At 39.0% G+C, this 23,982-nt stretch overlaps 4 protein-coding genes across 7 annotated transcripts in view; 1 reads left to right on the top strand and 3 right to left on the bottom strand.

Moving 5' to 3' along the window:
- LOC306892939 (scavenger receptor cysteine-rich domain-containing protein DMBT1-like) overlaps positions 1-11,248 on the bottom strand; it is a gene marked incomplete at its 3' end in the record, with an annotated part of 35,110 nt that extends 23,862 nt beyond the window's left edge. Inside the window, exons 1-11 of the mRNA XM_079454363.1 lie at positions 11,114-11,248; positions 3,601-3,744; positions 3,496-3,517; positions 3,310-3,360; positions 2,886-3,218; positions 2,462-2,779; positions 2,033-2,338; positions 1,612-1,896; positions 1,063-1,353; positions 532-626; positions 389-449 (exon numbers count right to left, since the gene is read on the bottom strand). Of these exons, the coding sequence (XP_079310489.1) occupies positions 389-449; positions 532-626; positions 1,063-1,353; positions 1,612-1,896; positions 2,033-2,338; positions 2,462-2,779; positions 2,886-3,218; positions 3,310-3,343 (1,723 nt within the window). The 5' untranslated portion in view covers positions 3,344-3,360; positions 3,496-3,517; positions 3,601-3,744; positions 11,114-11,248. The remainder of the gene's footprint in view (positions 1-388; positions 450-531; positions 627-1,062; positions 1,354-1,611; positions 1,897-2,032; positions 2,339-2,461; positions 2,780-2,885; positions 3,219-3,309; positions 3,361-3,495; positions 3,518-3,600; positions 3,745-11,113) is intronic.
- LOC306892766 (tetraspanin-7-like) lies at positions 6,071-8,075 on the bottom strand. Its single transcript, XM_079454045.1, has one exon. The coding sequence runs from the start codon at positions 7,897-7,899 to the stop codon at positions 6,826-6,828; it is 1,074 nt and encodes a 357-aa protein (XP_079310171.1). The 5' UTR covers positions 7,900-8,075; the 3' UTR covers positions 6,071-6,825.
- LOC306892763 (uncharacterized protein) lies at positions 11,137-15,665 on the top strand. Its single transcript, XM_079454042.1, has 7 exons — positions 11,137-11,392; positions 11,925-12,127; positions 12,215-12,304; positions 12,407-12,502; positions 12,580-12,690; positions 12,839-12,992; positions 13,111-15,665. Exons 1-7 carry the CDS (start codon positions 11,359-11,361, stop codon positions 14,793-14,795), a joined length of 2,373 nt encoding a protein of 790 aa, XP_079310168.1. The 5' UTR covers positions 11,137-11,358; the 3' UTR covers positions 14,796-15,665.
- Positions 15,064-23,586, bottom strand: LOC306892762 (uncharacterized protein). Of its 4 annotated transcripts, none has more exons than XR_013786496.1 (21): positions 23,366-23,586; positions 22,850-23,043; positions 22,667-22,771; positions 22,500-22,595; positions 22,301-22,411; positions 22,054-22,177; positions 21,255-21,707; positions 20,931-21,174; positions 20,173-20,369; positions 19,871-20,096; positions 19,135-19,310; positions 18,726-18,975; positions 18,491-18,615; positions 18,068-18,323; positions 17,876-17,985; positions 17,546-17,792; positions 17,330-17,436; positions 16,962-17,220; positions 16,682-16,842; positions 16,391-16,562; positions 15,064-16,185 (listed from the first exon to the last, which is right to left on the bottom strand). XR_013786496.1 is itself a non-coding variant. In XM_079454040.1 (20 exons), exons 1-20 carry the CDS (start codon positions 23,394-23,396, stop codon positions 16,558-16,560), a joined length of 3,477 nt encoding a protein of 1,158 aa, XP_079310166.1. In that variant the 5' UTR covers positions 23,397-23,586; the 3' UTR covers positions 15,064-16,557. The 4 variants fall into 4 exon arrangements, 2 of the variants coding, with proteins under 2 accessions (XP_079310166.1, XP_079310167.1); XR_013786497.1 differs by having other exon boundaries at positions 17,330-17,433; XM_079454040.1 differs by having other exon boundaries at positions 15,064-16,562.
- Between the last annotated feature and the right edge of the window lie 396 nt (positions 23,587-23,982).

Raw genomic sequence — 23,982 nt, 5'->3', positions numbered from 1 at the left:
GAGTAAATGATTAAAAGTCAAAAGAAGCAAGCTAAACCAGTGGTTCAAATAATAATTCCTTAATAATAAACTTATAGCAACTTATAAATAAATAAATAACAATAACTTGTGAAATGATCTGCTTACTTATCTAAAATATGTTTACATGTATGGTTAAGCAAACAACACAAATTCATATTTTTACTGCACTATATGCTTTCCTTCATACAACTATTCAACATCTGTTTAAGTGAAAAAGTCCTAGTATGCTAAATCGCGTATATATTTAGTATTTTGTATCTGACCTAAGGAACATATTTGTGAAAGAATCGTGTGTCACTTTACCAGAAGACTGCAAATACACAAACTTATCAGGGATCAAAAGTGTTTTTGGGCAGAAAGATATTACCACTGGACTGAGTTTTCCAGCTGAGAGTGAACGTCCTATCTACTGGTAGCTTCTTCTTTATCTGTGAGATTCAAGAGAACATACAGTGACATAATGCCTGCAGTGAGAGAGAGAGAATCTGATGCTGTCCAGCTCACTATTACCTTTGTCAGAACAATGTTTCTCATGGCAGGGTCATTCAGGTTAACAGAAGGGTCACTTGTTACCTCAATCCTCAAAAGGTATTTATTAATCACTTCTGTTGAAGAAATGTTGTGATGTTATTGGTAGATTTTGTAAAAAAATGTATTTAAAAATATTCTATAAAAGTAGATAAATTTGGGCCTAATGGTAAGAGTAAGCTAAAGGTCCTAAAGGTTGTAGGTTTTAATCTTAAATTAAACGAACAGAGCTCCCTCCTCTAATTACCATAAATCAGGTTCCCTTGAGTAAGGCACCAGACCTCAATCGTTCCCCAGGCACCACAGCAAAAATGGAACTATACTTGGCCACACGTCACTTCACTTTACTCATTTAAGTACAATAAACCATCCAGCAGTTGCAGGAATGGGATACATTCGTGATGTACTTTTCATGAAATCACAATCATATTTCCATAACACAATAATGTACTCATATGTACCAACATTTGTACAGTACAGTTTGTTAACACACCACAAAGAATTAAGATTTACCTGAACACATGACTCCAGCATTACCACATATGCTCGAAAGGCTAAGACTGCATTTTGAGAGACTGTTTTCACCTCCAATGCAATTTGGCATCAACTTCTGTTGCTCTACAGGCCCTGTATAATAATTCGGTTCTGACACCACATATTCAATTCCATCCCAGCATCCCAGCTCTTTGCAAGCCACTTCCATATCTTGTAAATTCCAGCTGTCACATACTGTCACCCAGTTCCCCCCATAAAAACTCTGCACTGTTCCAGAACATCTGCTGGGCCCATTCACCACCTTTATTGCTGAAACATTAAAAACAGTTCAAGTAAAACAGAAAATATCTGTCAATCTACTTCAAACACACTTTCAAACTATCATTTTTGTTTTTAAAAAAAGATGCTTTCGAATAATTGTGTTTTTTCCTCTTGGGACCATCATGAATATCATGAAGTGGTTAAAAACTATAACTCTGTTAGTTATAATACAAAACTGGCACAAAAGCACAAGCTTAAAACACTTGTGTGCCTTATGTTGAACAACTGAGACTGCATTATACTCACAACTGCATGTGACTGTGGCACGCAGGTTAGAAGAACAGGTTTGTGCAGACCAGCCACAGCGCATCAGTGTAGATTCACTTCCATTACAGTTGACATTATTCATCTTTGCTTGTATTTTTATTGGAGCACTGCTTATCCCTGAAACACCTCCAAAGCCCAGTTCTCTACACACCACTGCAGCATCTGTTAGATCCCATCCATCATAACACACCGGTCCCCACAGACCACCACGATAAACCTCCACCTCACCAGAACAAGTGCTGCCTCCTGTCAGTCTGACTGGATCTAATAAAAATAACTATATACATAAAAAAACATTTCACATTTCATAACACAGAGATCAGATCTCACTAGGTGACCCTTCATACCATGCTGTTATGATGATCATTTTAATGCAATAAATGAAAAGCGCTTTACTTACATGCACAGTTTAGTCCCGAATCGTCCTTATGTTCACAAACGTCCCGTCTCCAGTCCTTTATTTTACAGTATCGCAGCATACTTTCTGAATCTAAACATTCCAAATCTTTCACCCACACCGGCCCTGAGCCCTGGCCACATTGGGCATCTTTTTTAGCTTCTATAAAACCTCCACAACCCATTTCTCTACACACAACTATCCCATCCTTGTTATCCCAGCCACCATCACACACTGTTCCCCATTCTCCAGCATGGTAAACCTCCACTCTACCAAAACAAGGTGTATCACTCACCAACCTTGTAAGGGCTTAATAGACACAAAAAGAGAAAGATAGATGTCAACAAATACTCCATGTTGATCTCACTTTCACTTCATCATGGATTTGACAGATATACACAGAAACGCACGTGTGAGTGGTTGGTAACTTACACTGACAGATGACTCCAGCAGTCTTGGACATATCACAGACACTCGGATCCACAGCGGCATTATTCGATTCACAACCGCTCAACATTAACTCACTTCCAACACATTTTACACCGTGCATCTTTATTGATCCTCCTGAGCCTTGTCCGAAATAACCGTCTCTCTTTGCTTCCGTAGCATCACCACAGCCCACTTCTCTACACACCACTGCAGCATCCGACAGATCCCAGCTATCATCACACACTGTTCCCCACTGACCACCTTTAAACACCTCCACTCGTCCAGAGCAAGAGTCGAAGCCGTCCATCAGTCTAACATTGGCTACATCCATGTAGTGAGATAAAACACAGAATGAGCAGAAAATATTTAAACCCAGCAGGATAGAAATACTAAAAATGCTGTTCATTTGTAAATTGTTTGCACTTACGCGTACAAATGACTCCTGCGCCTTTTTTCTCGCACGACATTGGCCCTTTGTCTGATGGACAACTAATCAAACTAGATTCGGTTTGAATACATTTAACTTTATTCATCAATACAGGTGATGAGCCCTCTCCAAAAAATGCTTCTTTTTTTTCCTCTATCAACACTCCACAGCCCATCTCTCTACACACCACTTGACCATCCTCCTTACTCCAGTCATCGTCACACACCGTTCCCCACTGACCACTGTAGAAAACCTCCACACGTCCAGAACAAGAGTAGAATCCATTCACCAGTCGGACAGAAGCTGCTTTATTTGGGGTGGTGTGAATCAAACCTGCGTATCAAAGCGATCACGAAAATCAGCAAAGTTCACAAAGCTTTTACATTTTTTTACGATAAATCTATATTTTTATGTCAAGTCTTACCCAAAAGTAAAACAAGCCACATGGAGTACAGCATTTTCCTTTAAAACAAGACTGGGAAAATTTAAATTTTGAATAGTTTAATTTTATTTATCATTATAACTACAGTATGCAGTTATTAAGAAACATATATATATATATAATTTAGATATACAGAAATATATATTTAAATTGTAAATTGACACTTACCTGCACACTGCAACTATTTCACCTAAAACAGTTTCCCTACATTAAAATACTTGAAAACAAGTCATCATATATTAAGTGATAAATGTATCATTGAGATATTCATACCTGTTCAGAAGCTACTGTCCAGCCGTGATAATCTTCTAACAGTTGTGTTTGCACATTGAAGTGTTTGTCCACTCAACCAATGGCCCCTCCCAAAATCTCCATCCCACCTCCATATAATGGGTTACACCTGACTTATAGTAAGCACTAAAAATAAAGTAAGATGATATATAACAAAAATTCCAAAAACAATAAGTTTGAATCACTTCCACACAAATAAAACTCTAAAACCTTGTTGTAGTTTTGCAGCAGGTTTCCCAGTAACTTACTGTAGATTTAATTTACAATTTTGTTTTAAACATAAACTTACCTTGTTCTTATATTTTCTTTCATAAAACAAGACAAAATATCTTGGTCACTTTTCTTGTTATGTAAATGTATGCTGCAAAACTACAGCAAAGTATAACAGTGTATGTTACGATGAACCGGTACAGGACCTGTGATGTTTCCTCAAAAATATCAAATTTAGCAAATACTCGACAAGCTTTTTAGATATATTATATATTCATATGGAAACACGTGAAAGGTTCCAGTTGATTTTAATTTCTGCTGCCATAGGCATGTTAAGGTCCGATTTGGTAACCAAATTGTAATTTCACTAATGACAACTGGGAAATTAAAATTTTATTTCTATTGTTGTGATATACATGCAAAGTCACCTCAGGGCTGATCTCACAAGAACACTTGTGTAACCATGTTATGACACACATTGTGACACACATGCTTCTCGATATACGTCAAATATGCAGACATATTACTTAATCTGGAGTCCAGCAATATTTATTTTAATGTTTTCAAAGTTGGACAGTTCGAAAGCTCTTTGTGGAACTTTTTCCAACAGTATAATGCAATGCATACGCAGTAATAGACTATGAAGACAGTAAATGAGAGGTGCTTAGAATTGCTGATATCGCAAAGCTTCGACAGTTATCTTTATGTATATAAATATATGTATTTCCCTCGAATATCAGTGAAGCTTAACAAATGTGGAATCTGTCGGTCAGACTAATTGGCTGCTTTGAATTGTATTCAAAACAAATTGTGGAGGATTCGTTCTGCAGACCAAATCATGCAAATTCTTTGCCTTGAGTCTGACAAATGAATCTGACTAAGAGAAAACTTAAAATGTTTGGCAACAAATGTACACATATGTACACTAGCATATACACCATATATTTTATAGCCCTTAAATTACATAATTCTTATTTATAGTTTCCTATTAGCCTTCATGATTCAGTTTTTCCAATACTTTTATTCAGTGTTTACCCTTATGTCCTGGTTAGAAGTCTTATTGTCATATTAATTAGTTAATCTGTGAATAACTAACAGATTCTTGACCTTTTAAAGATATTGGATGCCTTCAGAAAACTTAGCATGCAAAATATATAACAATTATAATCTTTTTTATGTGCTTTTCTTGAGCCTGACAGTCTAATAGAGCTTTGTTTTTCATTTTAAATGGCATGGTGAAAAAAAACAAATACAAATAAAATAGATAGGCTACATTTAAAGGGATACTTCACCCAACAATGAAAATTGCCTACCATAGTAGCAAGAAATACAATGTTAGTCAAAAGTGCCCCAGAACTGTCTGAAGATAAATTACTTTTTCCTACTATGGGAGTCAATGGGGGGCAAGATCTGTTTGGTTACAAGTAGTCTTAAAAATATCTTTATCTGTGTTCATCAGGACAAAGACATTTATACAAAATTTGGAACTCGAGGTTGAGTAAATGATGACAGAACGTTCATTTTTGGGTGAAGTATCCCTTTAAGGCCATTTACTAGAATTAAAGTGTGTGTGTGTATATATTCTTAAATATCACTCCAAACTGCAAAGCTGAACATCTGAGCATTCGCTTCATTGGAAAATTGCAGGGAGAGTGAAACTGAGAAGTGAACGAAGAAATCAAACATATTCAAATGTGCAGTAGCAGATGTTTAAATGAATGAGAGGGGAGGCTCGACTGCTCTGCTTGTTATGTTAATAGTGATATTAAAAGAGGACTCATTAAAGTCAAATGCGAGATGTTAAACTCTAGACAGTCTAGACAGTCTGTCATCAAGATTTCACCAAAGCAATTCTTGTTCATTTAGAATAAAATACAAAAAATGAATTCATGAATTGTGTAAATCATTTTGAAGCAAAGCTCATCTCGTTTCGTAGGATGAAATGTTTTTTTTAGATGGCTATCAATTCACACATCGAGTCAAAAATACCAACGACTGCCACATATCTCAATAATTTATCACATGCCTTTAATTGAGCCGAGATCACAAGGAAATACACCTGTTTATACAAAAAAGTTTGAAGATGCAGACTAAGGTGTGGTCAGCTTTCTTTAGAGATATCACAGCTTTCTTTATTCTTTTGTTCACAACATTATTTTCATGATAGTGGGAAAACCATTTTTTCAACCAAATATCTTTGGCAGCAAGTTGATTCAGATGATTCAGCCACCATGATCCTTCTTAAGCAGTTTATTTGTGTATATATTAACCTGCCAATGACCTATTTCCAGAGGAAAAAGCCTAGACAGACTACAATTACTATTGGTCACGTTTCTAATGACAGAATGACACAATTTACAGAATGCATATGAAAAGTAGTATTATAGATGTCTTAAAATGACTACAAATATAACAAAGAATACCACCTGCTGATGTACGCATTACAGAACTAGAGGTATGATGCCTTAATGCAGAAACATATATTTGGCATACATAATCAGTAAAGTTTCTTTACTTTTATTAATCTATTAGACTGAAATCATGCGACAATCACATTTAAATATACACAGGACAATTCACACTTTACATCTAAATTTGTCTCAATATTTAATAAAATCTGTTTTTGACATTATTTGTAAAAAAAGACAATGGGCATATTATGTAGAACATTAATGCTGTCAGAGCTCACGATCTTATCCATGCCGTATGCTGCAAGATTATAGCGAGTGTTGCAGGTTGTTTATATGGAAACGGTGCTTTATAGCACCTCGGTCACCCCAAAAATATCTCTCTAGAACCACTAAAGCCCTAATATTTGGTGCTATATAGCACTAAAAGTGGTTCCCCCATATGATTACTACAGAAGAACCACATTTATGGCTATGTAGCACCATTTCTTTTAGAGTGTATCGACAACTACAAATCTACAATTTTAAATCATAGTTACAGGGTTTCATGCACAGTTCAAAGCTCCTTGGTCCAACACAATCCTGAATATTAATGTGCTTGTCGTCTTTGTCTGGGTGTAAGACGATTGGCAAGAAGGCATGCAAGGGCGATACCTGCCACCTGAGTGAAAGCAAGGCCCAAAACTGTTGCAGCAATGTGAAAGACGTTGTCATTTACCAAACTGAAGACTTTGCGAAAACAACCGTGGACTTGAATCCCCTCTGGATCGTCGTTCCCACCTCCACTCTCTGGCAACGGTCTGTTTCGACACCCTCTGCGACGTTCACAGCAACTGTCTGGTAGTGAAAGAGCCAGAGAGTAATTTCCTGGAAGTCCCGTTGAGTAAATAGCATCTTGGGTTGCCCAGTCGGACAAGAGCCAATCACGCCAACCCTCGGCGCCGCAGCATTTCAAGGCCCTCTGTAGGCTATCCAGTGCATCTGCACGGCCCTCGTCTTCTCCATAGTCCAGTACAGCTTTCTGTAGGCCACTACGAAACCCTTCAGCAATATCCTCCCTGTAGAAAAGACCTGAGAGCCCAGCAGCTAGTCCACCTATAAGCGTGCCCAGCTGGAAGACGGCATATGCCCGCAGAAGGTAAGGAAGGTTGGCAGCCACTCCCAAGCACCCTAAAAAGCCCCAGGCCGTCACGGCAGCCCCTGTGCCTAACAAGATCGTGGGGGCATTGGGGTATCGGTTAGCAGATAGTAGCATGTAGTTGGATAGCGAAGCTTGCGCCCATACCCCAAGGGTGAAGATCGCAAGCCCGGCCGCCCAAAAAAGAAAGCTGAAAATCAGGAGTGCAAGGCGCAGCAAGGGCATGACTCCCACCGCCCGGCAGCAAGGTGGGGCTACGCCCACTACAGGCACAGGGGGCGCCAGCGAGGCCTCTGAACACAACGATAATGAAAGACGTTGCTGTTGGTTAAGGTACTCTTGCGATGGAGAGAGCAAATATCCGGGAAGTGCGGAGGGCCGGCGGGAGGTAGAGGGTAGGGTTGGAAGAGTTGTCTGTACTGGGGATGCCCGTCTTTTGGCACTGAGCAGATCTCTTTCCCACTCCTTCGCACGACATGGGCTTGGCCGAGCTGGCAGCGAGTCGTAGGGCGGCGCAGCACTCATTGCCCGCTCTCGCTCTTTATCTACCTCTTGCTGCTTCACTCTCTCTCTTTTACTCCTCCCTTTCCCCTGCTCCTTTTGTTTCTCGCCTGTTGTTTACGTCCTTCCTCATCTCTCCTTCCAGCATTTTATGACCAGTCATCAACTCACCACTGGCTTTTCACATCCTCAATCGACCATAAATCATTTTGAGAGTAGGAATGTGTGGCACGGTAATCTTCGCTTGCAGGTTCCCGCCCCCTATTCCGATGTTTATTTCCAACATTTATTCCGCTCTCTCGATCGCAAATGCTCTATGCTTCTGCAGTGGCTCCCTGACTATACTGCGTCTGTGACGACATGTGGGGAGATTTGGTGGTTATGGGGCCGTGATGCTGTTAAACCCTCACCACCCAGATCTCCCTCTACTGGTGCAGGAGCCACATATCTATGATCTGATCGATATGTGGTCATTACAGGAGTGTAATAAACGTTATGGCTCAACAACACAGACACTGATTACACTTTATATTGAATTTATATTCAGCATTACACATCCATGCTTTTGAATGGACAATTATCATATACAAACCCCAATTCCAATGAAGTTGGGACATTGTGTAAAATTTAACTAAAAGCAGAATACAGTGACTTGACAAAGACAAGATTTTTATTATTCAACTGATAAACTAGATTAATTGTTGCAAATATTCACTCATTTTGAATTTGATGACTGCAACACGTTCCTAAAGAGCTAGGACGGGGTATTTTTCCCCACTGTAACATCACCTTTCTTTTTAACAACAATTAATAAGCGTTTGGCAACTGAGGACACTAATTGTCGAAGCTTTGAAGGTTGAATTCTTTCCCATTCTTGCTTGATCTACGACTTCAGTTGATTAACAGTCCGGGGTCTGCGTTGTCTTATTTTGCGCTTCATAATGCGCCACACATTTTCAATGGGAGACAGGTCTGGACTGCAGGCAGGCCAGTCTAGTACCCGCACTCTTTTCCTATGAAGCCATGCTGTTGTAACATGTGCAGAATGTGACTTGGCATTGTCTTGTTGTAATAAGCAGGGACGCCCCTGAAAAAGACATTGCTTGGATGGCATCATGGCAGCAAATTTTGCTCCAAAACCTGTATTTACTTTTCTGCATTAATGTTGCCTTCACAGATGTGCAAGTTACCCATGTTGTGGGCACTAACACACCCCCATACCATCACAGATGCTGGCTTTTTTGACTTTGCGCTGAAAATAATCGGGATGGTCCTTTTCCTCTTTAAGTCCAAGATTTTCAAAAACAATTTGAAATGTGGACTCATCACACCACAGTACACTTTGCATCACTCCATCTTAGATGAGCTTGGGCCCAGAGAAGCCGGCAGTGTTTCTGGTTGCTGTTGATGTATGGCTTTCGCTTTGCATGGTATAGTTTAAACTTGCACTTGTAGATGCTGCGACGATCTGTGTTAACTGACAATGGTTTCCCCGAAGTGTTCCTGAGTCCAAGTGGTAATATCCTTTTACAGAAAGATGTCTGTTTTTAATGCAGTGCCGCCTGAGGGACTGAAGTTCACGGGCATTCAGCGTTGGTTTACGGCCTTGTCGCTTACATGCAGAGATTGTTCCAGATTCTCTGAATCTTTTGACGACATTATGGACTGTAGATGAAGAAATACCTAAAGATCTAGCAGATCTATACATGTGGAGCACACATAAATCTCAGTATCCCATCTTTATGGTAATAATTCGTAATAACAATAAATATAAAATGAGCTGTATCTCCTTCAACAGATGTTGAAATGTCTTGGGAACTGTTATCCCCCTCCATTTAACACACATCCACATTTCCTCTCTTCCGCCAAATTAATGTTTATGAATGAGTGCGATTCTCGGAAAATTACATCCATCATTAAGACAGGGATAAAATTTGTGAGGGGCCTTCACAAGTGCTTCCTCGTTATGCTTTCATCGTTGCATACAGTATATGTGGCCCTGGATCACAAGTAAGTAGCACAGCAATAATTCTGGTAAAAGCCAAAAATACATTGTATGGGTCAAAATGATCAATTTATCTTTTATGCCAAAAATCATTGGAATATTAAGTAAAGATCATGTTCCATGGAGATATTTTGTAAATTTCATACCCTAAGTATATGAAAACTGTATTTTGTGAGTGGATGGCCTGCTACAGTGGCAATATTCTACATTTTCTCATACATCAATAGAAAAATTATTTCTTCAGCTTTCAGAGGATGTAAAAAATCTCAATTTCGTACAATTTACACATAAGACTGGTTTTGTTTTCAAGGGCCACATATATGAATAAACCAGAAACCAAAATCTACAATACCAGTCTAAGGTCTGGAAAAAAATATTTATTTAGATTTGTCACCCACATTTTAATACAGTTTTAAACTCAACAAAACCGTGAATTAATACAATTGTTACTGTGGGAATTATGTGGTGACAAAGGATCCAAAACATATTAACACTATTTTACCACCTTTAAAGTTTGTCACCCTTTTTCTATAATTTAATCATCCGGGTTCTATTGGCTGCTTTATAGGTCAAAATATCTTTTTTTAATGTTTTTAAAGATCATGAGAAAGAATTTGTCGGGTGTGCCTTTTGACGGGTGCTGTATGTTTTCATTTACAAATGTTGCCAAGAATTTAATCCTGAATCTCTCTGCAGTACATCCAGTATATTCATCACCATGTATTTTGAGAACTACTGTCCTGTAATTTAATGAACCCTTGACTTGTATAATGATAATTTAGACTTTTATTTTGACAGAAGTTCTGTATAAAAAACATTTGCCACCTGCTATCACGTATGCAATTATCAAATCCCAACATAATTTTGTTTACAAACAAATTTTGTTTTTGAGTATGACTTGTTGTTTATTTGTTTTCGTTGTGTTTTGAGTTACGAAACACAAGCAATGTTAGTCTGTTTGTCAATAATGTACATTTGTTTCAAAACAACTGTGGCAAAGCTTGAGTAATATGTGCCTATTTGGTTTTAGTTAAGTTACACTAGCATAATATATAACGTTAGAGGTATGATACTGTATGTCACCACATGTTCATTCACATAATGTTTAATGTTAATCACACTTGACCTGAGTTGGTATTTGCTTTAAATTTGGCTTCTGTAAATTTGTGCTTTTCTTCCGTAACGTTTTGGTGTCACAATATACATTTACAAATAAGAAACAATAAATTTTACCTGAGGAAACACTGCCGCCAAACCTGTTGAGGTAGCAGAGACGAGCAGCTGTACACGATCTCAAAATGCGCGGAACACTGACGTACTTCCGCTGCGTGTTCCGGTTGAACGTTGTTGTTCGTTGCTTCGGTCAACTTCACGACCACCAGACCCTCGTCTGTTATTACCGTTTAATCCAGAGCAGGGATGTGATGAGGTCACCGTTTGACTAAAACACACGCACAGATTTACTTTCGCCGTCAATAATGGAAATCCTTAGCGCAGAGAGTCGCGAGACAGGTAAGTTGTTTAGCATGTGAGCTAAAAGCTAAGAGAGTGAAGCTAGCAAAACCAATCCTGTTAAAGTAGCTTGCACACATGTACGCCACATAATTCACATTTTATAATGCTGTTTATTTTATGATATTCATCTGGAATTTGTCTGTGATAAAACAGGCAAAAAAATCCAAGCACACCAAAAAACGAAAAAGAAATATTATTTGACGTACAGTAATGGCAGTTGTTAGAATACATTGTAGTTCTTATATAAACTGAGGCATATATATATATATATATGTAACTTTATATAATATTAATTATGTATTGTGTATTTATATTTATCGTATACAATATAAATTATTATGTATTAATATATATATATTCAAAAAATTTAAACCACAAATAAAAAATATTATTTAATAAGGAGGTAGTACACACACATTTATAAAACAAGAATTAGGCTTCTAGATATTGTGATAATTCACAGGCTTGATATCTATTGAGAGTTACAGTAAATCAAATTGTCTGCATCTTTATTTATTTTTTCTTGTAGTTCCTCCACTCCCTCTCTCTGCACTGCGTCTGGTAGTGCCACCCCTCCGGCTGATGTCAGCATTTTTATGGCAGGTGATTCAGCGTCGAAATGTGACACATTACGGAAAGTTGGAGCAGTTCGTGGTGCTGGTAACAGAGACCGTTCCAGACATCATGAATCGAAGTCTGGTTAATAAACTCATCTTTTATCTGCGGAAAAAAGTAAATACCATTTGAATTGAATTTTTGAAGTGTTTCAAACTTCTTCATAGATAAGATACAGTATATGAAATGAATCTGTTTTTGTAGGTGATTCTGGAGCTTTGTCTGAAAGATAAAACGCCAGATCTGTGGATCATTCAGGCACATTTGGATTCTCTTCGAAAGTTCACACATAAAGTAAACGTTGTCATTGTTATTTATAGCCATCCATGTAAAGCTATTTCATCTGAGCAGTATTAGGCTAAATAAACATTGTCGATGTCTCACTTTTTGTTGCAGTGTAAAGATGTAGAAAGTGAGATCATCAATAACAAATTTATTAGAACGGTGCACAGCATCTTGGAGGAGACAGAAAAGAAAGATAATTTTATCCAGGTAGCTCTCGCATTTATATTTCTTTTTAGTCTTTTCTTTAAAGGCATCTGTACATTCACCTGTTTCTCTGTCCTCAGCATGTCTTCCCTGTAGAATATGGGGCAGGATATGATGCAGTATTACAAAGCCTTGCATGGGAGTTCCTGTCTCGAGTGGAGGATCTGCTACCTGTGCCCAATCTTAAAGAGGTAATGAGTTACCTGTAGCATGTAACAAATGGTTAGTTAGTTCACAACAGAGACCGGATGGGTAACCTTCAGTCCATTCCTCGCTGTGCTCAGGCTTAACCTTTTCAAGTTGATTACCGTGTACCGCGGACACTGTGTGTTTCCTCAGACAGCCTCGCGGTTATGTGGCGGTCTGTCTATGATGGAGGAGATCGTGCAGCCACTCTCAGATCCAATTGAAATCAAGGATGTGCTGCAACACTTCCAATGCAGAAGTCTTCACAACAGAAATAATGAGCAGCCTCAGAGAATTATTAGTGAACGTGAGTTTTTTTTGTTTGCCTGAACTGGAGTTAAAATATGAAAATGTCATATTAGTTGTTGTGATGATGTTTTTAAGACATCCAAATAATTCCGATTTGATTTTTCCTTATTTTTCAGTGTCAATTCCTACCACAACTGAAGTAGTTTGTTTACCTCACCCAGTCGGACAGGAGACAATCTCCCCCGCCTTTACTATTGAACATGAGGCAAGTTTGCCTCCTACATCTATCGCTCAAGAGACGATTATTATTGAAGCAGAATGCACAGAGAGCCAAACAGAAGTTGAACACGCATGCCTTGCAGTAATGAGTCCCTCGCAAAGTTTCACTGAGGAGGCTGAACCTTTAACTGACTGTGAAGAATTTACAACAGTAGCCACCACCGAAGAAGTAGAGAATGGTATACAAGAAGAAGTCCTCTGTGAAGAGAAAGATTCAGAGATCTGTGAAGTCCAGCAGATCTACCTTACTGCAGACGGCTCTACAGTGGTTGTATCAGAGTTTGAGAACGAGGGCGAGGAGACCCAACTGCAGTTTCTGGAACAACCGGATATGACAGAGACTGCTGGAGTGAGGCAGGTAAGTTTGGAGCAGTGGATCTCTGAGATAACCGGAAAGGGCATCTCTCTACCAGTCTTGCCTCCAAATCCGGTTGAGATCGTTAGGGAGGAGATGATTTATGTTCCTGTCGTAGAAAGACCTCCATCCGTGAAGTCTATCATCCATAGAAAGAGCAGTCCGCCTCGAGTCGCAGTCTCCAAAAAGCAAGCGGCTGAACCTTCTGAATCCCAAGTGGCACAGGAAGAGAAAAGACACTCGTGTCCCGAGTGCCACAAGGAGTTTCGTTTCGAGTGTCTTCTGAGGAATCACATGCGCACACACACGGGCGAGCGTCCGTATCAGTGTTCAGACTGCGGCAAGAGCTTCAGGTGCCTCAGCTTCCTGACCAATCACATCAAAACACACTCGCTCGCCCGGCCTTTCAAGTGCACACACTGCATCAAGACTTTCCGAAAAAAAGCTGACCTCATCAAGCACATCCGCGTGCACACGGGTGAAAAACCCTACAAGTGCACCATCTGCGGCAAGAGCTTTTCCCAGGGCTCTTATTTAAAGATTCACCGCGAATGCCACACCTCGGAAAACCTCCACCAGTGTCCACATTGTGAAAAGAGCTTTCCAACAGCATTTAAGCTATCAATCCATGTCCGCCACCATTCCATGGAGCGCTCCTACCAGTGTAACCAGTGTGGGAAAAGTTTCATATATGCCAGCCTCCTCAGAAGACACAAAGGTTATCACGCAGGTGAGCGGCAGTACCTGTGTTCCATCTGCGGCAAGTCTTTTGTCTACATGTTTGACTTGAAAAAGCATCAACGGAACCACGAGAGACCCCGTATGAAAATCCCGTGCACCCTTTGTCACAAGACTTTTGCAGGACCGGAGATGCTGAGGTGCCACCTACGCATACACACCGGAGAGCGTCCGTTCCGCTGCAAGGTGTGCGGGAAAGCCTTCTCTCAGATCGGTAACATGAAGAGACATGAGCGTGTACACACGGGCGAACGTCCCTTTACCTGCGAGAGATGCGGAAAGACTTACAAGCACTCGTCTCACCTGAAGAACCACATGCTTAGCCACACCGGCGAGCGGCCGTGGCAGTGCTCACATTGCGGGAAGAGCTTCAAGTTTGCTGGGCCTCTGAAAAAACACGAGAGAATTCATATGGGTGAACGTGCAGAACGCAGAAAGAGCTATGACCAAACCCGTAGCCGCAAGAAACACGAACCTAAAAGCCCTTGATGTTTTGGGCCTATGTGCAGTTTGAACATTTATTTAGTTAAGTTAAATCATTTGTTTCAAAACAGACTATTTTGTGCTGTTATGCTCCAACTAATATTTAAAGTGTAAAAAAATGACTTGTAAAACTGTATTTCAGCATAGTAGGTGATATTTATGTTGGTAAGGTTTATGTTCTTTCATTCCAGTAAGCCTGTTGAAATATGTTGTTATGTCATTATTTGATATCATGATATCTCAGTCATGCTAAATAAGCAACTTCAACAAACAATCAAATAAATAATCAGTTTATTGACTCAACACAAAGGCATTGGATTTAACTGACATAAAACAACAGAGTATATCTTTTTTAATTATTTACAGTGAAGAGTAATGTTTTATGCTAAAAAAATTCTCAGTTCGGTACTTTTTACTGTTTGCCCTACACATACAAAGCTGCTGAAAAATAATTTGCGGTTCTCATTGGTGATGCTTGAGGTCCAGAATTTCTACACCTTTAACTGAAGGTTGTATTTCTAGCATATTTCAAGTTTCTCTTTAGGTCACAGTTTTAAGGTTTTATGATTGCTTTGATGATGTTGAAAATGTTGAAATTATATTGGATATACTTAAGTCCCGATTACCTTCTCAAGACCCAAAGTTGCTAATCGCTGTTAAAAACTTTGCCACAGTTGCCTGAAAGAGCTACTCTACTTTTTACTATTCCACAATCACTGAGCAATGCAATTGTTAATAAATACAAAACAACAGTAAAAAATAATTGTTTAAGCCTGTTTTCTCTGGATCTAAAGTTAACACGAAGTTTGGCTTAAACTGAAGCATATAAAAATAAATGTATTCATACTTGTCATATTAAACAATTACCCATATTTGTATATGTGCATTTTGTTGTTAAATCTAGACGATATGTACCACAAGACCAAATACTTTTGTACAATGTAGAGATGTTTTTTTTCCCCAGCATGGTTACAAAATGTTTAACACAAATCTAATAGTAGATTTTACCAAGCTTAACTCATATTAGCCATTGTTCTTATTACTTTTTAGAGGTTTTGTGAAAAAAAACAACAGATGACAAAATCAGTTTTTAACGATTCATTTACATTCTGAATACAAAAATAAAAATAAAATGGCACCGAGGAAAGGTTTGATGCAAATCCAATACTGCCTTTCAAGTTTAACACTCAATGGTAGCAGACAAGCAGCTTCAGTCTGGTTATACAATCTATGGTTTTGACCCTGTGAACGGGTGTGTGATCACATGACAACAGCACCAGCAGTCAAATGTCTCTTAAGATGTACTAAAATGCCACTGCTTTGTTTTTATTTCTGGTGTTGCTGCATAGTGGAAGTATTGGATTTTTTTAAGCGTCCACTTGATTCCCACATTCATCTGATAAGATATTTACATTTATTTATTTGGCAGACGCTTTTATCCAAAACAAGTAGTTTTTATACAGTGGAACATTACTGCAGAGCAATCAGGGGTAAGGTGCCTTGCTCAAGGGCCCTTCAGTCATGACCTGCTGGCACTGAGATTAGAACCGGCAACCTTCTGACCACAAGCCCAACCCTCTAACCATTAGGCCACAGCTGACCCGAGGTTTGATAAGAGGTTTGTGTGTGTCGCTGCTCCATAATCCATCCACAGGTCACATGACTGAAAATACCTTATTTGTCAAGTCACCTTATTGCTCTGTAATCTCAGAAATCCTGGAGGCCACACTTTTACCCGAAAGGAGATTGAGGAGCATTAGTGTAGTGGTCACACTGAAAAAGTCAAATAGTGTAATATCACCAATCGGTATAACTTTTTTCAATTCTCATAAACGTATATTATATTTTCTTGATATTAGAATCAGGAAAACAAGCACAAAATTGCAATTTACCTGAGTTTTGTGCTTTTGTAGACCTGCTAGACGTTTTCCTCCCAACAGTCTCTGTATCTTGAGTGACGTTGCTCTCAATTTCAACTGAATTGGGATAATACTTATCGAATATTTTCTTCAACTGGTTAAAGAATTTCCATTCCACCTGCTCCCCTTCATTTCTTTGAGGTATGTAAAACAAAGAATACACATTTGTGTCAATTTACAGTTGTTGTACAAAGATTACACAAGATCTATCCATTCACCCATACAACAAACCAGTCTAGGTTTGTGTATCTACCTTGGACTGTCAAGGCATTGACGGTAACTGGCCTTCAGCCTTTTGATCCTGGTCCGACACTGTTCGTCAGTCCGGCTGTAGCTCTTCTCAGCCATTGCTTTAGCAATCTGCTGAAAAATAGGTTTGCGTTTGACACAGCATCTTAACCTCTCCTGGATCTGGTCGTTTCCCCAAATGGATATGAGACTCCGAGTCTCACTGTCACCCCACGCCAGCTTCGGCCCATCTCCAAGGAGCGGTTTGGAGAGCGCCAGGGATTCTGGACATGCAAAAGAGGTACAAAAATGAAACTTCAGACCCTTACAAAATACATTTATGTCATGAGGAACGTTTTCTAATGAACTCAGATGAAGACATGAACCATATACCTGAATCAGAATCAGTAAGGGATTCCAGCTCGCTGATGGCCTGTTCATCGCCTATTTGGTCCTTTAAAATCTTTTCCATCTGATCGTAAAATTTACACTCCTCCCTGCTGAAAAAAATAAGGAAATACAAAATGTTTTTAAAAATGCGTTACAAATATTTTTATTAAAACATTGTTTTTATACTAAAATAACTAGTATATCAAATTTCTGACTCACCTATCATAGTAAAACTGAGCTTTGAGTCTTTTCACACGCGAGTGACACTGCTCGCCCGTTCTGTTGAAACCCTGTGCCAACATTCTCCTGGAAATATATCTGTATATGTGTCTGTTTTTCATACAGCTCTTGAGACTGTGCTGCACACGGCCCTCACCCCAGATCTCCAGTAGGGCCTCAGTCTCCTGGTCTGACCAGGGCATCTTCCTGCCCGATTCAACCACTGCCACAGACGGCCACTGGGATTCTGTGAAAGAACACATCCCATTAGCCACTGCACCCAAAAAGGTGGTTTTCTGACTTGTATAATAAATATAATTTCACACACACCTGAATCCTGATCTTCTTGATCATCAAATATTTCCACGGAAAAGGCCTCATCACCTAGAAGCCTCTCCAATTTATCGTAGAACTTATCGTCGTCTTGTTCTTCGCCACATCTGCGTATAATTATTAAACCTCATGTAATAAAAATGGCTGCTTAGCAAGATCATAATTGGCATTAAAAGATAATAAACTCACTGTTTTCTTTCATAACACACTCGTAAATGCTTTCTCAAGGTCTTGATCTTCCATCTGCATTGCTCTGGTGTTTTGAGGAAGCCATGATTGTTCAGCTTCCCTGCTATGTCAGCAAACACGTGGCCGTTGTGGCTGGAGTCTCTCAGGGCTTCCTGCATCCCGTCTTCTGTCCAAACCTCTATTAAAGCATCCGTTTCAGAGTCTGACCAGGGCTCCGACGCGGCCTGATCTGAGCTACTGCAGGGGTCTGACAATTCTGAAAGAGATTTAAGAGACAATAAATCTTAAAACGCAGCTGTGAAGAACTAAAATGAAATAAAGAAAATGTATGTTTATCATGACAAATATAAACAGATATGCAAAGAGCAGAAAGAAGCCCCATTCAAGAACCCATTTATTTCTAAACAGTCTTGAGTTTAGTACCTGGTTTTATGCTGCTGTTGGGTTCTTGATCTGACGCTCCTGAAGTTTCGGAGGAAAAATTCTTCCGAAAAATGTCTTCCATCATATCATAGAACTTAAATTCGACTCGCTCAGCTTCAGATATACTGCAAAGAAAACACCAATTAAAAAACATACACAGGACCCATTAACAACTTCAAAAGATGACATTTACTGAGTAGTTTTGTCTGCTTTTCAAAACAGTTTTGTGACAGACCCGATGCTGTCCCTGCATTGCCTGTAGCTGATTTTCAGGCGTTTGATTCTGGTTTGGCATTGCTCAGCTGAGCGCGAGTACCCGTGGCCGTTTAACTTCTCTGATATCTCCGCGTAGATGTGGCCGTTGTGAGGGCAGCGCTGCAGGTTCATCTGGACCTGCTCGTCCCCCCATAATTGAAGGAGAATCAAGGTCTCGGCATCAGACCATGCAACCTTCTTTCTGTCATCCATGCAGTTCATTGCTGTTTCTGTGTTGGATGATGATAAGGGGACACAGTGGGGATAAAAAGCAAGTTTCAGACATTTATTTATACATGGACAAACCGTCTTGCTTTAAATTAATCTTCTTTTGGGCTAGAAGATATATTGTTTTTGTAATACAAAATAAACTATCGTAAATAGTCTACCTATTTCCTGATACTTGTACACTTGGTACTCAATGTCAGTTGACTCCTCCTCTTTGATCTTTGTCGAGCATGGCATCTCAGGCAACGGCGTGTGGTTGGACTCTTCGTTGCCTAAGATTCTTTCCATTTGTTTATAGAATTTAAATTCGACTGGCTCTTTGCCTTCAGTGATGCTTCTTTGGGACAAAGAAGAATTCATGAATAATACTTTCAGTTATTTAACTAAAATATTCTCTCATGACTGACTGACCCTCATGCAGTACGAGATGTGTATGACTTCATTTCTTAAGTTGAACACAAACACAATTTAATACACTTAGATATGGTGATTTATCAATAACGCTAAATGTCACGATCAAACACACATATGATCGCTGGTCACAGGGCATGCAAGACACAATTAGATTCAACAGTGTGCTGACATATTTCACTTTACACTGTGGATATGTGACATATCAATCGCTTAATCGATTTTTTTCTGACTAACATATCTTTTTATTTCTGAAGATCTTTAGGAGTCATCTGAATTACTTTTATGATGGATGTGTGCTTGTTCGGAGCTGTTGACTTCCATTGAAAATAACATGAAAACGTTATAATAAATAGTTTGTGTTCAGCTAAAGAAAGTGTCCTTTTAAACTTTACGATAATAATCATTTGTGAACATTCTATAATATGTGCTTCTCTTCTAAGATTGAGAAGCATGGCTGTAAAATAAAAATGTGACTTGACTCACAGGTTATTCTCGTAGCATTGTTTGAAAAACAGCTTTAGTCGCTTTATTCTGCTCTGACACTGTTCCGCTGTACGGATGTATCCGTGAGCGGCCATCTTCTTTGAGATCATGGCAAAGATGTGTCCGTTTTGAAGAACCCCTCTAAGTTCTCGCTGAGTTCGGTCCTCTCCCCAGATCTTAATCAGAGTTTGCGTCTCCAGATCTGTCCACAGGACATTCCTGGTTCCTTGAAAGGGAATTAAATATTTTTAAAATATACAGGATGTGTTTTTGAGGTCTTTAATTCCAAACTGTAAAAGTACCCTCCAGTCCAGCATGGCCCAGAATCTCCCAGTCATGTGTGTTCTCGTCTTCATCCTCCTGCTGTCCAGAGGACTCTACCGGAGTCTTCTCAGTAGGATTGATACTGTCGTCCTGGTTTGTGGATGAGTCTTTGCCACACATAATTTTCTCCAACTGATTGTAGAACTTCCACTCCGGTTTCTCTCCACCTTTAACACTGCCACTCAAATACAAAATTTACTCTTGAGCCGCTTTTCACGTTAACAGACAAATCCAGCAATATATATATTTTTGAAAGAAGCAAAGGCACCACAGAAATACACTTGTAAAACTGTCCTAACCAAGTTTTCAACGACAAGTTATTTATTTTTCTGAAAATTGGTTTTTGGCAAAGCTAGACCCTATAAAATAACAAACTTTTTTAAGTTTACTTGGTAGGACGTCAACACAAGAAAAATATAAATGTATATTATAAAAAGTCAAACGTATCATTTGTATTACAATAATTATGTTTTTTATGCATTATGCTATTAAGCAAATTGTATCTGGGGAGATGTAATGTGCTAAATTGCAATAAATATTGTATACTTTATCAATAACTAATAATATTAGACAAATAAAAAAATAATATTGAATAACTATTATCACAATTCAAAATAGTTTGGACCAATGATATTTCTCTGTGGGTGAGGCTCCTCAGCTGAATATCAAAAAATAAGAAATAAGTTTTGAAATTATTTTATTTAAATAAAATTAATGTTTGTATGAGTGAACTCACTTTTCGTAGCACTGCCGAAAGGTCATTTTCAAGCGTTTTATCCTGGTGTGACACTGCTCTGCTGTTCTGACAAACCCTCTGTCATACATCTTCTTAGAGATCAGGTTAAATATGTGTCTGTTGCGGGCACAATCTTTTAGGCTCCTCTGGATGGTGTCTTTACCCCATATGTCAATGAGGCCATGTGTTTCTTCATCTGACCACGGGACTTTAGACGCATCCGATGTCTGGTAGGAAGCCTCTTCTGCGTAAAGAAGAAAACAAAACAACAATAATAAGATGTATACATTTGCTGGTTCTTCAAAGTGGTTATAATGAACTCACCTGTGTACGCCCCTAAGTGATTAATAAACGTGAACGCTCCCGATGCTTCTACATTATCGTCTCTTTTTCTTTTACAGGATCTCATTGAGGATTTTTTAGTGCGTGTCTGATTCATCTCTTCACCAGGAGAGTCTTCGTATATCTTCCTCTTGCCTTTACAATGAGCACCTGTTCCCCTTTCACTCTTAACTGACAAGTTTTGATCATCATCTTCATCAACATCTCTATCCATCTGTTCGTTTGTCTCGGTCTTGATCTTCCTCTTTTCAGCTTTCCAGTCGGACGTACTAGGATCAGACAGGGTTTTGAAACTGGGGCAGTTATCTTGACTATCTACTCCTGATTCAGAAGGGTCGCCAGATGCTGCAAGATCACTAGGAAGGACGACTCGGACCAGCGGAGGGAGAGACAGAGAGGAAAATATGAAGTTGTCGTGAGCGGAGCGAAGTGTTTCTGCAACAGAGAGAGAAAATAAAGACATGAATCGTCATGAGGAGATTTGCAAATGTATTTAATTTCTTCTACTTCTACACAACAATAAGCAAGTTAAAGCAAGGTATCATTGTATTGCCCACTCACAAATGTGACACTAACAACAGCTACAATACAGTTAGGACCTCCCAATTGAGAGCACACTTTGGTTTTTCTTGATGAACCTGTCCTTTTGTAATTCAGGTTTCAGTGATGAAAACCTTTGTAATGCAGAATTTTATAGGACACCTTTACAAATACAAATGCAACTCACACAATGTTAATGCAAACTTGCATTACTTTAATGTAATAATACAATAAATGTTACCGTTTTCCAAAATATGTCCATTAGCTCTCTGGCGTTCCAGAAGGTTTTTCATTTGCTTCGGGATCGAAATTGACTGAATGCATTCCTCCAGAAGAGAGGGACGGGCCCTGAACCAAGACACCATCTAAGGAATTCAATCACATTTAAATATGAATACATCTTTACCATCAGTGACAACATCCAACTGAACACAATTAGTCATCACATTTGTATTTTGAACAACTGAACTTAACACAGAAGAATCTACCTGTGATAGATCTGGCACTGACATCATGCGATCAAGCTGTAGAAGAAAGTCTTTCATAAGTCTGTGTAGTGCTTTGTCAAACTTGGGACCATATTCCACTGGAAAAATGTTCTATGGGCACAGGATTAAAAAAAAAAGTTAAAGTTGCAGTTAGAAACATTGAGAGTATATTGTGAGCATGTGTAAGTGTGTGTGTAACCTGGAAAAAGTGCTCTCTTTGTACAGGGTTGCTGATAAGGGTCTGGACGAGGTCCAAGAATCTGGCCTCAGATTCCTCCATGTCTTCATCAACAACCTGTAGAATAGAAACCCTGCGTGAAGAACATGCCCAAGCAATCTTCAACCCAACCCCCACACTTCTCATACCTCAATGAGCGCGTTGTTTACACGAGGAGCCCGAATTCGGTCCAGGTGAGACTGAAGATCTTCGGGGTTGAGCTGATGCTCGCTACGACACAACTCTAAAAGAAACTATAAAATAAAAAGGCGTAATTTTTTAACATTCAAGTCTATTAATAGGACCTGGGTTTGCACTATGACTGTACTTACCCTTGCTCTTAATCCCAGTATCAGTTGGACTCTTTGACGGAAATTCAGGAGCTCTGGCACAGTCTCCGTCACCATAGTTACAAACTCTTCCAGCATCCCAAAATGCTTCACCTGTCTCTGTTCTGTCACCTGCCACATAGCCGCAGAGAGTAGCCGTAGAGGTGGGACTGTAAACCTCAACAATAACAAGGGGTCTGAAAAAATGACAATATTAGGGCATGTAATGATAAAATGTACAGCAGTTTAATTTCTGTTGAATTGCATTGAAACCTAATAGTCTGGATATAAAACTGTATTAAAATATTGTATTAATTTGTATAGCTTTTATTATTACAGACAAAGCTTAGCCTACAGATCTTCGTAAAATATCGAATGCACTACAATTATAAAAATATGTAATTTCTTCGCATGTCCATGAAACCAGATCAGACTGAGTTAACACGTTGCTATTTACTTGTTTTCGATCAATTTATCGTGTTGGATTTAACAAAAAAAATAGAAAATGCACATACACACCTTCGGTTTTCTTCGTCCACGGCGCTTCCATATTTATTAACTTCAACCAAGTTCAAAGATTCTTGAAAATAATATTTTATCCAGGAATGAAGCAAAATGCAGTGTAATGGGCTATAATTCAGGCCATTGAATTATTTCGCTGTGTTTTCCACCTGACCATGTCGTTCATTTAACAACACTGGACTAAACGACACGGATTCCGGTCTAATCCGCTTTGGTCTGGTCTAGTGTAAATTCTCCCTCTGGTGGCGCAAAACCACATAATTCTGGTTTTGCGAGGGCACCACACAAACCAAACGCACAAACCATCATTTCATAATTTTCTGTTGTCTTATGTTTTACTCTTATTTTAGATGAATGCAGACTGGACCGGGACAGGAGGTTGGTGTGCATTATGGAAGATTTATGCCCAGGTTTAGAAATTTGGTAATATCAGAGGACTTTTATTATGAAAGAATCAGCGTCGTTCCAAGCAGGAACGTGAATATTAGTGACCTCATAGTTTAACTATGCTAAATATTAAGTAAAATCATTAATATTATAAATTCCGTGCCATTTTAACGTTCGTGAGCTTTTCATTATTTTGAAATGAAATTTGTATGTGTTAGTTCGTGTAC

Source organism: Barbatula barbatula (genome assembly GCF_947034865.1).
Source record: "Barbatula barbatula genome assembly, chromosome: 4".
NCBI classification, from domain to species: Eukaryota; Metazoa; Chordata; class Actinopteri; order Cypriniformes; family Nemacheilidae; genus Barbatula; species Barbatula barbatula.
This window is presented reverse-complemented; position numbering and strand designations above follow the sequence as displayed.

What these genes read in the sequence shown, in the direction of transcription:
- LOC306892766 (XM_079454045.1), bottom strand. Translation starts at nt 7,899, where the DNA reads ATGAGTGCTGCGCCGCCCTACGACTCGCTGCCAGCTCGGCCAAGCCCA.
- LOC306892763 (XM_079454042.1), top strand. Translation starts at nt 11,359, where the DNA reads ATGGAAATCCTTAGCGCAGAGAGTCGCGAGACAG. An exon ending in TCTTTTATCTGCGGAAAAAA is followed by an intron (nt 12,128 to 12,214) that starts GTAAATACCATT and finishes CTGTTTTTGTAG; the next exon opens with GTGATTCTGGAGCTTTGTCT. An exon ending in TCAGAGAATTATTAGTGAAC is followed by an intron (nt 12,993 to 13,110) that starts GTGAGTTTTTTT and finishes CTTATTTTTCAG; the next exon opens with TGTCAATTCCTACCACAACT.
- LOC306892762 (XM_079454040.1), bottom strand. Translation starts at nt 23,396, where the DNA reads ATGGAAGCGCCGTGGACGAAGAAAACCGAAG. An exon ending in GTGGACGAAGAAAACCGAAG is followed by an intron (nt 23,044 to 23,365) that starts GTGTGTATGTGC and finishes TCATTTTTTCAG; the next exon opens with ACCCCTTGTTATTGTTGAGG. An exon ending in GCTCAGTTTTACTATGATAG is followed by an intron (nt 17,437 to 17,545) that starts GTGAGTCAGAAA and finishes TATTTTTTTCAG; the next exon opens with CAGGGAGGAGTGTAAATTTT.